General features: G+C 39.4%; 2 protein-coding genes across 3 annotated transcripts in view; both read left to right on the forward strand.

Moving 5' to 3' along the window:
* Nucleotides 1-14,810, forward strand: part of LOC110067510 (uncharacterized) — a 71,512-nt gene that overhangs the window by 10,867 nt on the left and 45,835 nt on the right. The window lies entirely within an intron of this gene.
* On the forward strand, nucleotides 9,101-13,031 carry LOC149116053 (uncharacterized). Its single transcript, XM_089276783.1, has 5 exons — nucleotides 9,101-9,226; nucleotides 10,013-10,330; nucleotides 10,663-10,709; nucleotides 12,015-12,363; nucleotides 12,972-13,031. The coding sequence occupies exons 1-5, from the start codon at nucleotides 9,101-9,103 to the stop codon at nucleotides 13,029-13,031; spliced, it is 900 nt and encodes a 299-aa protein (XP_089132909.1).

Here is a 14,810-nt window from a genome sequence, read left to right on the forward strand (position 1 = left end):
ACATGAAATACAATAAATGTCATGGATCTTCATCTGGACGGTAAGGTCAGTCTTGCGTGCATTGCAGACAGTCCAGAATATATACAGTTGTGCGCATTATGTAAATGCTCTTTATGTCTGGGAAATAAAGGAAAAAATTACTCAAGCCGGCGACGCAAGAATAGACAGAATAGGCTCGGCCTTAGCTAACTTACCAGTGAAATGCTCAAAGCAAGGCAGTCAAGGTAGTCTTCACGATAATTAATTTTCTCCGATAATAATTGTTCTCCCAAAGTGCATGGCAACTCATAGTGTATGCAGGTAATTATCGTTAGACATGCTTATAAATACCTCCCCCAAAAGATACCAATTACTCTATAGATAACGTCACAGCTGAGTCATTTTTCAAACCAATCAAAACGACGATCGTGTTGATGTTAACCTATAAAAACTGGGATTAGGCTGAGGGCGGGAGATGACTGACATTTCAGGCTAGGAATATGTAGAATTATTATTTTAATCGTAAGTCATACATTCATCTTTGCCACGGAAGCATCGGATAGCGTGGACATCCTTTAAGCTGGGGAAACCGGTGAGTATCAAAATTTACAAATGTATTATTTCTAAGATCAGCACGGGGAACGAAATATATATTTCCATTTAAAAAGCGCTTAACAGCTAACTGTGTAAATAGACCTGATGCAAGAAGTAAGGTGAGGAATTTTGTGACAACTGTTTCTTTTTGTTTTTCATCATCGTCTTTGATTTGTCATAGTATCTCTCTTCACGCCTCTCGGCGCATAGGGCCGCAGGTATCTCAAATTTACGGTAGTGTACATACTAAAATTGACGAGAGCTGAAAGATGAATCAAGTCAGCGCAAGATGTAATTGCGATGGAATTGTATCGGAACGACCGTAGCACTTGCCTGTAAACAATATCCGTAAATCGGAGTTAGAGTCGTAGCTGTTATGGCGCTCTGTGATATTTTTTTGTGTGTTATCTTTCATTTCTGATATTCATTGTCGCACTTTGAAGAGTACATTGAAGAATGTTATGAAGCTGTTTACCTCTTATAAATTATTTAAAGTTCTCAGAGTTTAAGCTCGCAAACTCGCAACTCGTAACTCGCAACGCGCAACTCGCAACTCGCAACTTGCAAGTTAACTGATACTAAAAATAACAACATCTCACACAATAGTCTTGCCTCGAGGCCAATTGCAGTTTGGGTTTGTGCCATTGAAATTTTTCAAACTGAATCGCGTTAGCACATTTAAGACCTGAATATAACTTAAAACAGTTCGTCTTGTTAATTAAGAGTAGTTTCTGTGTTGTGTCGTGGAGACAATGCAATGAATACGAAGCAGAATCATATATTCGAGTTTCTTGTCATTCAACCCAGAAGGGTAGCACTCGACTGTTCTCAGCCGTTATTTCCGTTTGTGTCCACGAATTAGGCTGAAATCTTTACCTCCATGTTGACTACAAGCATTGATCGCTCGATATATATTTTTCCTCAAGCATCTGAACGGGCCAGAACCCTAAATCCTCGAATTTGATTGGCTAATCATACGCACGTGACCGGTCCAGCTTTTTACGATACGGCCCACGGGCCAGATTTTTTCCCCGCTGCCTAAATTTCGCTCCTAAAAGTTAGCGGTAATCGTCAATCTTTTACCTTTTTTTACACATCCATCGACGATTAGTCAACGCAAGTTTATCTCTGTTCACATTAAAATGGCAATGAGGAAAGTCACTGTAAGTAAATTCAATTGAGTGTTTTAAAGTTGTGAAAGTTTGCTTGATTGTTTGCAGCTTGGCGCGTAATCCAGTGTTGCTCTCGCCGTAAAATTTGAGTCAATTTCAGTCGAGTTTACCTCTCAGGACCAGCCAGCAAATAACAAGCTTAATCTCCTTTGGTTCTTACGCCTTCTCTCCCGATAGTTCAGTAAGCTACATTGTCTTCCTTCCCCACTCCCACCCCCTCTTTCTTTGTTTTGGCTCTCGCCCCATTTTCCGCGCAGGCAAAACACCAAAACTCCCGTTCCTTGGTCTTTTTTTGCTTCCAAACCCCACGGAAACGCTTGCTACGCAGGCTACTAACTGGGCAAACAGACCTCATGCAGGTGTAAGGTGAGGAATTTTGAGACATTGTTTCGTTTTTCATCATCATCTTTGATTCATCATCGTATCTCTCTTCACGCTACTTGGCGCATAGCGCTGCCGGCAAGTATCTTAAATTTACGGCATAATACATACTAAAATTGATGAGAGCTGAAGGATAAATGATTAGCGCAAGATGCAATTGTCTAACACTACAAATGTTTCATGGTTTTATAATGTTGAACATTTTCTCAATTTTTGTGGTCGAGAAAACGTCATTGCGACGCTAAGAAGGTCAGTGTACATATGTGCGAGAAATTTTGTTCCTTATATATTGTTTACATTTCAGTCGTTAGAATTAATCACGTGGTCGTGGACAGAATTCGAGAGATTTGTTAAGACGCATGATTGTAGTGGATAGAAACCTACGATCGATGTTCTTCTACGTGGGTAATGTTTGTGATCGAGTATAAAATATACATGTAAATAGTATCAAACGGACACTGCAAAAAGAATGCATGATTTTTTTGTCCACGTTTTAGTAGATCGGTCATATAAGTTTGCCAACAAACTGAGCTGTCACAGAAATGCAATATTTTGTTATTCGGTTTTGTTTTTACAGAACTTTTGTTCTTATTTGCTTTTGTGAACCTTCACATGATTCGATCAGTATAGATACTGTTTCTGTATACGTAAATCACTTTACCTCACATAGTTGTCATTGTTTGTGGAAGTACGGTATTTCAGAGTTATCGATCGTTCACGAGAATGCTATTTGTCCCTTTCAAGGTCTTAATGCTGACGGATATCAATGACCCGTTTAAGAAGACCTGTTTTCAGCGGACACCCTGTATTAAGCGGACAATAGCACGGGTCCCGAGGGTGTCCGCCTAATTTAAGTTTGACTGTACAGAGCTTCACGTTTCTCGTTATTATTCATAATTAATCTATTCAACGATTCTGGAAAAAAACCCACATGTCATATTTATCCGTCACGACGTAGTCAAACTGCATGCACCCCCTCCGCGCACCCACTCTTCAACCTTAACGCTTTGGTATTGAGAAGATGCTGCACAGTGGGCATGGAATGAGTCGCCGATCAATAAAAGGAAAAGAAACACTCAAGCCGGCGACACAAGAATCGGCTCGGCCTTACCTAACTTAGCTCAAGCAAGACAGTCAAGGTAGTTTTCATGACATATTTTCTTTGTTCTCCGATCATCGGTGTCAGTTTGGCATCAGTGAGTTTGCAGATCGGATCTGCAAACTCACTGATGCAAAACTTGCACAACTACTCTACAGATGAAATCTCAAAGTTCAAACATTTTTGACGACAATGAAAATGACGATCGTGTTGATGTTAACCTATAAAAACGGGGATTAGGCTGAGGGCGGGAGATGACTGACATTTCACGCTAGGAAGTTGTAGAATTATCATTCAGTTTAGTTGTAAGCACTTGTACTGTACGTCATGCATTACATTCATCATTGTCACAAAAGCATCGCATAGCGTGGACATCCTTTAAGCTGGGGAAACCGGTGAGCACCAAATTTGCTCATGTACTATTTCTAAGATCAGTAGAGAAAACGAAAGATATATGTCTATTTAAAAAGCGCTGAACAGCTAACTGGGCAAACAGACCTTATGCAAAGCGTAAGGTGAGGAATTTTGAGACATTTCTTTTTTTTTTGTTGTTTTTCATCATCATCTTCGATTTATCATCGTATCTCTCTTCACGCTACTCGGCGCATAGCGCTTCAGGTATCTTAAATTTACTGCATAGTACATACTAAAATTGACGAGATCTGAAGGACAAATGATTAGCGCAAGATGCAATTGCGATGGAATTGGATCGGAAACTGACCGTAGCACTTGCTTGTAAACAATATCCGTAAATCGGAGTGTAGGTGCCGGGCGCTCTGTGATCATAGTTTTTTTTTTTTTTTTCGTGTGTGTGTGTGTGTGTGTGTGTGTGTGTGTTATCTTTCATTTCTGATATGTTTGTTGTAACTTATTCCATCTATAAACCATACATTAGAGCGGTATGTAGTGCTTGGTCTGCTCGGTGGTAGGAAGTGAGCGCGTTCTCAGTGACTACTTGTCTTGCTAACTTAGCGGCGAGTGTAGTTTCAGCTTTTTCAATCAATCAATCAATCAATCAATCAATCAATCCTTTATTTGTTAGAGCAGGTTTATAATTACAAGATTGAATGAACAATATTGAATCGGCAGCCAAAAGGCTGATGTGGACCTGCTATAATACTAAAATAACTAAGATAAAACTAAAACGATAATTAGAATTAAAATACCTTATTAACTTAAGGTGGCTGAACACAGTTTTTCATACGTGTGTTTCATTGACCTTTTTCTCTAAAACCCTTGATCCCTCAGTCGTCAAAAATGGCACCAAGCTAGCTAACAACACAAACTTTGGTTTTTTGACGGTTAAGCTGACGAAAGTGCCGTTGCCATGGCAACATGAATAAATATAAGGAGACCTTTAAAATCGATTTTGTTTATTTGCAGAAAATCTAGTAATTAGATTTTCTTTATAATTTGCATGCAACAAGCTTGCAACGTTTCTCACAAGTTAACACCATTTTGCTAATAATTCAACAGAGAGATCTTTAATTATCCCTTGTTGACGGTTCACTGGAATATCTAGAGTTTCTTTTGTTAAAGTTCAATTATTTTAAATATTCCAGTTACTTATTTCCTAAAGTATTTTCGTGCCAAATTTCGTGAAATTCTAATGAGTGGTTTTCGAGAAATAGGCGTATTTCCGAGAGTGCAATTTTCATTCAATCGCAATTTTTTGACTAACTACGCATGCGCTGCATTTAACTGGGTTCTTTCGCTAAGAAAGAAAAAGGTGAGAATTGCTGGGTTCTTTGCATCGTTACCTTTTCTAACATATCTTTGTAATAAAAGACTAAAGTCATCAATACGCTGCGTTCAATTATAGAGAAAAATGGCACAGATAGTGCGGGTGTTGAGTAAATAAAATGATCGCTCTATTGACGGCATGTTTGTTTTTTGCAATCCTTGTACGCGCGCTGAATTACATCAGCAAAAGCGCGCTCGAAAACTGTGTTCGGCCACCTTAATAATAAATGAAATCATCTTTCTTGTTTGAAATCAAAATGGCTTCTTTATTAAAAGAAAATTGGAGGATGTCTTTAGAACATTTTCTTAAAATTGATTTAAAGCCTTCTTTACTAATAAAAGAAAATTTGACTATTGTATTCAGAAAATTCCAAATATTTGGTCCCCTGTATTGTAAGGAACTTCTTCCTAATTCTGTTTTCACCCTAATAATATTAAATTGGTCACTGAATCTTGTAGATCTTGTTGATTTAGAAAATAAATCTAAAATTTGTCTAGGAGCAGACCCTGTGAAGACTTGATGCATCTTAAGTAATATGCGTCTCTTATATAAATAGTTAATAGGAAGCCACCTACATTGAGACAGGCATAAGCTACCTTCTAATGAAGAAGGAAGATGATTAATAATTCGGCATGCTCGGGCATGAATATGATCTAATTCGTTAAGTAATGATTGGGAACAATTTCCCCATATTGATAATCCGTAGGTCACACTAGGTATAATTGTTTTAAAGTATATTTCTACTAGAACTGACTTAGGTAAATACAACATTCTTATTAAAGCACCGACTTTTTTGGAAAAAGAGATCCTAACTATATCTACATAGGCATGCCAAGAGAGATTTTTATCAATCGTAACACCTAGGCAAGTAGCAGAATTAACAAATTTCACTCAAAAACTCACTCGCGTGACCCTCATAACCATTTCAAGTTGTCTTTATAGCTTTCATTTTGAACACAGTTACCAGCCCACGTTTCACTGGGTCAATATCAGAATGAGCTTTAGCCAATCAGACCCCTACCCCGAGTGATATGATATCATCATAAAACAATAGAGATTGCTCGCAAAACTGTCAGAAACAAAAATACATGTAATTATGCAAAAATATTCACGGGGAAATCAGCTAGGACTCTATAAAGTCTATGCATAGTACAAAACTGTTAATGGCTCGGTTCATGATAAGGTCGTTGAAAGAAGTAAAACGCTCGACTGATATTTTGCATAAATTATCACCCTTAACAAACGTTACGTGGGAATTTCATCTGTACCATCAAACCCTACCTCGACACAGCAAAGTATTTCCGGAAATTTTACACAAAATTTGAATGAGATTAAATTTTGATAAACATTTCAAAATAAAAATGAGCGATAGAAATTTTACACAACGTTTCGATGTCGTCATGACATCATCATCAAGTGACAAGAAAATAACGGTTCAACAGTGTTATATATGCGGTGAGAGGTGTGATTGTTCATTAACATTATGTTAATGTAATGATGTCATGACGACATCGAAACGTTGTGTAAAATTTCTATCGCTCATTTTTATTTTGAAATGTTTACACAAATTGCTGGAAGGTTCGGGAATCAATATATTTTCAGGGAGCAAGGAATATCGCATTAGTCAGGAGGATACTTCGGGATTTCGAGACGACCATCACGTGACACGTGATGTTAGCGCTCAAACAGCGTTTATTGAAGTTGTCATCCACCTCTCCACTCCTCCCGTCACGCTAACACGCTTCACACGCCCCCTCATAAAACAAGAAGGTCAGCACTCCATGAACAATCTCTTAAACCACTGTTGTTTTCTCTGTTCGTGATTGACTTAAGATTATTTGTTCTCCATGCAATTTGGCTCGATTCATAATCAGTGACGTCATTGTTTGAATCAGGAATCAAATCCTCGTCTGATTTTCTTTTGAGCCGAAGTAGCCGAGCTATAGCTCTGTTGACTTCTGTCACTTCTCTGTTGGTGTGCGAACTTGCATAAACTATTACAGTTGTTAGAACGTTACGCGGAATGACATCTCTAACAAACGCTACATCGACATTTTAAGCAAATTACCGGAAGATTTGGGGGAATCAATTAATTTTTATTTTGAGCCGAAATAGCCGGCCTATAATGCTAGACTTGCATAGCGTTACATGGGGCTGACATCCGGCGATCAAATTGCAAACGCTACAACGACACAGCACATTATTGCCGGGAATTTTACACAAATTACCGGATGATTCGGCCGGGATAATCAATTAGTTTTCAGAGAAAAAGGGATACCGCATCATTACATAACCCTCCTTCACGTCTCTTATATTTGATAAAAATTAGCATTTGGGTAATGGACCCTTTTGACGATGTCACGCAATATCAACAATTTCCATAGTTTCGTATAAACAAAAAATAGCAATTTATCAAAGCATTGCTCCCCGGCATACATTTCTCTGTAAAAATTGACGATTTGGAGATCGAATTATGTAGCAAAATTCGTCTTCGGCTGCTTCGTCCGTCAGCACGTGCTCAAGACGTGTGACGTCTGCCACCTCTTCAGCAAACGATTAGCTCGGGGTGTTTGTACTTGACTGGGTATGTTAGAGCCTATTTAAACAATAGAGTGTCACTGTCAAGGAACTATCGACTGAAAGTTGGCCGGCGGAAATTTGATGCTCTTAAAACAAATATTTGCCCTGGAACCTTTGCTTCTCGGGCAAATAAGCTATTTTTATGAACGTCAAATTTCCGCTGGGCAACTTCCGAGACATAAACAGCCTATATCTATTGTCTCAACTGTTTCCAAATTTTCTTCCGCGTGCCAGATCAACTTATACTGAATCATTTTGAAAGGCTTGAGAGCCAAATTTAAAATTTGAAAAAGAAAGCAGACAAAAACCCCTTATTACAACAAACTGCTTCTTTCAATTTTTCTCTATAATTTGAAAAGGAAAGCAGACAAAAAACCTTTATTACAACAAACTGCTTCTTTCAATTTTTCCTGTAAGCCTACTTGTTTACAGAAATATTTTCATGGACGAGTACTATCTATCCGGGTATTTTCCTCGAACGGGCACTATCCGATGAACACTGTCGCGTCACGTGATCAATTAAAAGCAATAAGAATCAGAGAAAATTTAGTGGTGAACTATAACTGGCAGTCAGTCAGTCAATCCATTAGTCAGGCAGTCAGTCAGGCAGTCAGTCAGTCGGTCAATTAGTCAGTCAGTCAGTCGGTCAATTAGTCAGTCAGTCAGTCGGTCAATTAGTCAGTCAGTCATTCATTGCTTAAATCAGACTTGAAGTTCCCCAGTCTTACAGGCAGCCTAACGTGAACGCAGCCTGCTTGTTTAGGTAGCTGTAGGTCAACAGTGACCATTAATAGCAATTTCCTTCCACGCAGTTTTTAAAATTGGGGAACATCATGTGAACATTCCCCAGTCAGTTAGCTGGGGAATATTCAGTCATGTGACGCGTTTAGACAAATCGCCCGCGAGCGAAAATATTTGATGGATTGTAATAAAAATATTAATTAATCAATCAATCAATAGAGGAGATGGCTATTTATTAGACGGTATTTAACCAGTGGAATAGACCAATTTCGATATATTAAAATTCAGCCTAAAACAATAGACCTCAGTACGAGGCTCCGGGGAATAACTACATAGTTTGTGGGGTTTATTCCCCGGAGCCTCGTGCTGAGGTCTATTGTGTTAGGCTGAATTTTAATATATCGAAATTGGTCTATTGAAAACTTCCAAGACTCAGGGGCGGTTATATTTTAGTGACCTTAGTTAGGGTGTATAAAAAGGCATGAAAGTGAGGCCATGAAATGTAGCTCCCCGATTGGACACAAAAACACAATGACACGAATTTTGTGCCCAATGAGAGATTGAGATTTCCAACACTTCTTGAATAAATGTGATAAAAGTAATCGGCTCAGGGGCAGACACTCTTTTGTTGCTTCGAATAACAGCCCCTGGTTCTCTGAGGATGCCCTTGTCAGGGAAAACATAAAGCAAGTCAAAAAATCATCACGGCGTTATTAAAATAACGGATGCGAGTATATTTAAACATGAACTCAAAAAAAGTTTTCATCTCAGCTGTGTTTTGCGTTTACAGCTGAGCTTTCCTGGAACCAAATGGACAACGAAACAAACGGACTGGCAGACTGGTTCGTTGCTAGACACACCATAGACCCTGAATTGCATTTCCGGTTGCTTTCAACAAGCTCAACAACCAACCGACCGACAGGGAGACTAACGGAGGTAAATGATACAGTTATTATCATTAGATGAACCCAGGCTACGTCCTAGAACTGACCAGGTAAGGTCAGCGGGCTGAGTTAAAGTCATTTGTAGTACAGTCGAACCTCCAGTTGCGACCACCTCTCGTAAGCGACCACCTTTCCTCAGCGACCAGTTTTCCAAAATACCAAACGTTTCCCAGTCAAATCACTATATTTGGAACCTCTTGTAAGCGACCAAATCTCGTAAGCGACCGCGACCCACTTCTAGAGCTGAAAGTTTGAAATTTTCTTTTGTTTTTAACCTCCCGTAAGCGACCACTTGACAGATATTAAAGCGAAAATTGGATAATAAGGTGTTGCAACATCATTGCATTCCTGGGTAGTACCAGACTTTTTCTCGAAATTGATTTTTCACATGAATAAAACATTGAAAATTTAAAGATAATATACACATACACTGCACTCTATCAGTCGTAAAAGAGACGACCTAAATGTCTTAAAATTACCGTATGCTAATGAGGCAAAATTTTGACCCAATATGTTCTAAGCTCTCGTAAGCGACTACCTCCCTTGAGCGACCACATAGGCTTGGCATTTTGGGTGATCGTTTATTAGTAAAAGAATAAAAACGTTCAAATAGTATGGATTAGCATTTCCTCTTAATTGTGCTTATATTAAATTAGAAGTCGCATTTGTTCTACGCATGGTCTGCAACGTCTTTTTTGACACATTCACAATGTATACAGCATGGTCGAAGTTGATGTGATAGGAAATAATTCTCTGTTTTGTTGTATTTATTCTTCAGAATTCCGTACAAGCCGTAGTTTTGCCTGTGGCTTACATCCCTCTCTGTGTTGTTGAGTCGATGGAATCTACGAACAACAGTCCTGCTGCATTAGAGCAGGGAGTGGCCAGAGCATCATCTTTAATGCACAGGGTGATGGAGGAGAGAGCGGAGCAGGAACGGTGGCGGAGAGAAATGAATCAAAGGGAAAGGGGAAAACGAACACAAAGAGCGAGAGAAAGGATGGAAAGAGAAGCAAGGGAAGTGGTGGAGGCTAACAATTGGCCACAACAACAGGGAGCGATTACTGGGCCTGGGTGCACAAGTCTTCATGAGACGGTGAATAGCTCTCATTTCGGTACATTCTGTAGAGTGAATTCTTAAGAAGATCGTATTTTTTGTTTTCTCCTCGACCTCTGATCTCTCAGACAGCATGTTGTCAAGACACCAATACTGCGAGAGATGAATACATAAAATATCACTTGACCGCCTGACCGAAACTAGTACGCTAAAACACTTGTGGGGTTTGTCTGACGGGAGTATACGTAAAAACATTTGATCATCATTTGTACAAGGGTGGCCAAATATAACTAATTTCATGCTGGACAGCTAACGTAAATTTGAGTCACTCCAACTACCGTTATTTACGATTCCCTTTTTTATTTTTACAGATTAAACGCAACTCGATTTGTGGAAACTGTGGCAGGCAAAAATACTTGTAAGTGTTAGCCATCTGCAAAAATCTTCACCTTGCTATCTGTCTCTCCGTTCGCTAATTTGCTTCTGGTCCCGTTTGTTCGAGGCAAGATTAAGCTCTTCCAGGGTTTCAACAACAATTTCTGTGCTGTTTGATCCCATCTTTTGTTGGTGTATATGTTGGGTGTACCGTTGCGATGGTTTAGAGGCCCGTCGTCCGCTATGCCTGTAACTCAGGCTGTTGCTAACTAACTATGGTGTAAACTTTGATAGCTGAATAATTGAGGTTAGGCTTGAGTGAGGAATAATTAATTAGCTCCTAGCATAAATTGAAGCAATCTCTTTGCATTTCACCGTGATCATTCATGCTTGACGTGATAGTGATCCTTTGCGCTCCCGTAGAATGAATTTGGTCGTTCTATCCTTTCCACAACAAAGCAACTTCCTCTTAACACATGCACAGAAGATACGTGTAAGTTACTGCCAACTACTTGATTGAGGAAACATTACACACTGGATTCACCCGCCCACCGCTTTACCTTGCGGTTGAGTGCAACGTGTAGGGCGCGTACGTCCCTATCATCACAGCCTTTAGTCGAGGGCGGAACTTAGTTCTTCTGGTAACGACTCTTTCCTTTTCAAAGCAAAGTACTCCATTGGGATTACGTATCTTTTGCGTGCCGAATTATTCCTGGCGTTTGAGTAGAAAGATTTTTCGCTGCTTTCAAACTATACTAGTGTACTTTCCAGAGTTGCTTGACTGATTGGTTCTAATTAACAATTAGTATCACCCAACTAGTGGACTAATGCAAATCCTTCATTTTAATTGGCTACGCTAGTAGAGGACTATTAGTAATAGTCCTCGAGTAGCGAAATTGGCGCAATCGAGCGTGACGCTTTCCTTCGTTTTATTCCCAAACAAGTATTTCTTCAACTTGCATTTGCTAACTTTATTATTACCTTTTCTGTCCGACTAGTTGAGTGATACTAAAACAATTAGACCCTTCGCCCTCAAGGGCCACGGGTCAATAGCCCATGAGGCTTCGCCTCATGGGCTATTGAGCCGTAGCCCTTGCGGGCTACGGGTCTAATTTTTAATTAGTCCCGTAGCCCGATAGCCCTTAAGGGCGAAGGGTCTAATTGTTTTAGTATCACCCAACTAGTCGGACAGAAAAGTCAATAATAAAGTTAGCAAATGCAAGTTGAAGAAATATTTGTTTGGGAATAAAACGGGGCTAGTTTAGTTCGTCTTTAGCTATCTCATAAAAGTGTTTCTTTTTGTAATTTTGTTTGTTTGTTTGTTTGTTTGTTTGTTGCTTTCTTTTAGTTCTAGAGGTTCTGACACGAACATAAATCCCAGCCTGACCGAAACCCGATTGCCTGCCTTGGAGCAATGTGTTGAAGACGCTTGTCCTTTGGATGAACCAGTGCTCAGGATCAGAGAGGAGCGGGAACAATTTGGAAGAGAAATAGAAAGAAAAGAACGAGAAATAAGAGAAAAGGGAGCACGAAAGAAAAGAGAGAGGGAAGCAAGGGAGCTAGAGGAGGCCAGCATGTGGCCGCAACAACAGGAGGCCATCACTGGGCCTTGGTGTGTGTGTGCTGATGAGGGTCAGGAGGTAAGTTTAGTAGTCTTACCAAGAGAAGATCAATGTAAGTACTTTGATCTTCTCTTGGTAATATTTATTAGGCGAAACGTGTCGGATAGCCAAGGTTCACCCTCAATAGCCTGTAACAAGCTTTTTGGTGGGCGAGAGTTGAACAATTTTGTTCGCGGTCTTATATCTCGCAAAACTTTCTTCTTTCTGTCTCGCTCCTACTCCCAGTTTAAGGGCCCGTTTTCCCATATCCAATCGCACCAACAATTCTTTTTTTTTTTTTTCTCCGAATGCAAGGCGCTCGCCCGCTCACTCTTCAGGTTATCCTGTAAACATTTTTTATATTGGATCTCAAATTGCTCCTCAGTTAATTATGCATTATTTTAAAAATTAAGTAATAACCAGTCAGCCGAAGGATCATCAATCTTTTTGCTCCCAGTCATCACCAGTTAATAGAAATGCAACTGAGAATATTTCACAAAGACGTCTAGCATATAAGGGTGACGAGATTCTAGAGCTATAACTGTGTGGTGTAGTAACCGTGGAGAAGTGAACACTACGGGTGTGTTGTAATCTTGGCTTCACGACAATTTTGTTTGCCTAAATGACTGTTTTAGTAGGCTGAGAACTTTAAGAAATGTGCTACTCGCGTCACTTAGGTTTTTTCCTTTGGTTTCTCTTGACAGGCTGCACAAGTTCCTGAACAAGGTATTGAGGCTCTTTCGGAACCACAACAGGAAAGCTGACATTCAGTAGTAAACAATGATACACTGGCCGTATATGATTTTATTTCGACAAGTAAAATTGAGTTCGAGACTTGCATGGAACATTGCAGAAACAAAGCTGTACATATACAGCCCAACCTGTATTAGACAGACACCCTCGGAACCCTGCTAAGTTAATGTCTACTTTATTTAGGGTGTCCGCGGAAGGAAGGTTCCCTGAAAATTCGTATTAAAAGAGTCATATTAATATTCCTCAGTATTTAAAGTATTCCCACAAACAGTGACAATTTAAGTCTATGGAATCATTCATTCATGATGGAGCGGCTAGATCATGTGTGAACTTCATATGACAGTAGCTACCAGAACAGTTCCTCAGTAACTTTATACTCTGCTTTTGGGTAAACTTCCCGAAGACCAGTCAAAAAGCAGAGAAAACCATGGGTCATGAGACTGAGCTATAAACTACACAGGTACAAAATAAACGGTAATGTATTATATATGGTTTTATTTCAAAAGTGTTAAAGAATTTTTGAATGTAAGATAATAACAGCAGTTGGATGTGCAATTTTCCTCAAAAGTAGATTTTTTAAAAAAGAAAAGTCAACCTCGTGTCCAGGGCTTTTCCCTCAGAGTTCCACCCCTCCCAATCGCTGAGCTAAGGGAAATGTCCAGGGTACGAGATTGTTAGAAAGTGACTGGCTCGGATTTCTGGGAAAAAAGTTTAATGAGTAATAAACTGAATTATTAAGCATTTTTGTTTGATAAAGCATTGAACTTGATAAATGCGAGGTATGCGATTGTAAAGAGCTAAAGGGTTTTTACTGCTTTAATTTTGATATAGAAAGTAACTTTTAGAAATCTTTTCAGTTTTAAACGCTTTCCCCAGCCCTGTGTTATAAGTTAGGCCCTGACCACGCTAATGCATATTTTCAAGTCTCCGTTTTTATTTCGAAGAAAACGAAGCAAAATCTTTTCGACCACACTAGCGCGTTCGTTTTGTTTCCGCCTGCCCACACTGATACCTTTTCATTTGAAAACCCATAATTTTAAAGACGTTTTCGCCCATCGTCCACACTAAAATGCGCTGATGAAAACGCTGATGGAAATGACAGTATATGACGCTTTTTTTCGTCACCGTTTTTTAAACTCCCTCCGTTTTCACCTGTCTGCACTAGAAACGATGCGTTTTCAAAACGGTCCACCTTTTTCATCAGTGTTTTCGGTAGCTCTAGTGTGGATACGCGAAAACACATCAAAACGTTTGCTTTTTTATGCGAAAACGTATGGGTGTTCGACATTTCAATATGCTGACGTCTTCTTTGTTCGCAATTCGGGGATTCCCCTACTTTCAATTATTGTTTGTCTATATGATTTGCATATTCTTTTTGCATATTTAAAATTGCGCAGTGTATTTTTCGACAAGACATGCCTGAATCTCCACCGATGAAAAGACTACAAAACAGTCGCTGACATGGCCGAAAGTTTCTTTTGACAAAGCAAAAGTTGATTAGTCACGGTAAGTCGCTTTTTTTGTTCATTTTCGACATTATGTTGAGATTTTTTTTCGAGGGAATTTCATCAGGCTTTGAACTGTAACCATCACGAGGTAGAGACAAAGACAAACCCATGCACGCCATCTCGTAATTTCTAAAAATTTACGTCGCGTGTACGTGTATTAATTTAAGGTTTACAGACACGTGACTTTGCCAAAGCGATTGCACTGGGAACAAGACTACCATTCCTGCAAGCGGCCATTTTGAACAGATAATCTGAGACGGCTTTGATAATTTTAATAATTTA

Source organism: Orbicella faveolata, unplaced genomic scaffold, assembly GCF_042242905.1.
Source record: "Orbicella faveolata isolate gen_17 unplaced genomic scaffold, um_ofav_v1 contig_12, whole genome shotgun sequence".
NCBI lineage: Eukaryota > Metazoa > Cnidaria > Anthozoa > Scleractinia > Merulinidae > Orbicella > Orbicella faveolata.

Bases quoted from the DNA above. Each gene is read 5' to 3' on its own strand.
- LOC149116053 (XM_089276783.1), top strand. From the start codon at position 9,101: ATGGACAACGAAACAAACGGACTGGCAGACTGGTTCGTTGCTAGACAC. The intron at 10,331-10,662 runs GTGAATAGCTCT...TTATTTTTACAG, and splicing joins GCACAAGTCTTCATGAGACG to ATTAAACGCAACTCGATTTG. The intron at 10,710-12,014 runs GTAAGTGTTAGC...GCTTTCTTTTAG, and splicing joins TGTGGCAGGCAAAAATACTT to TTCTAGAGGTTCTGACACGA.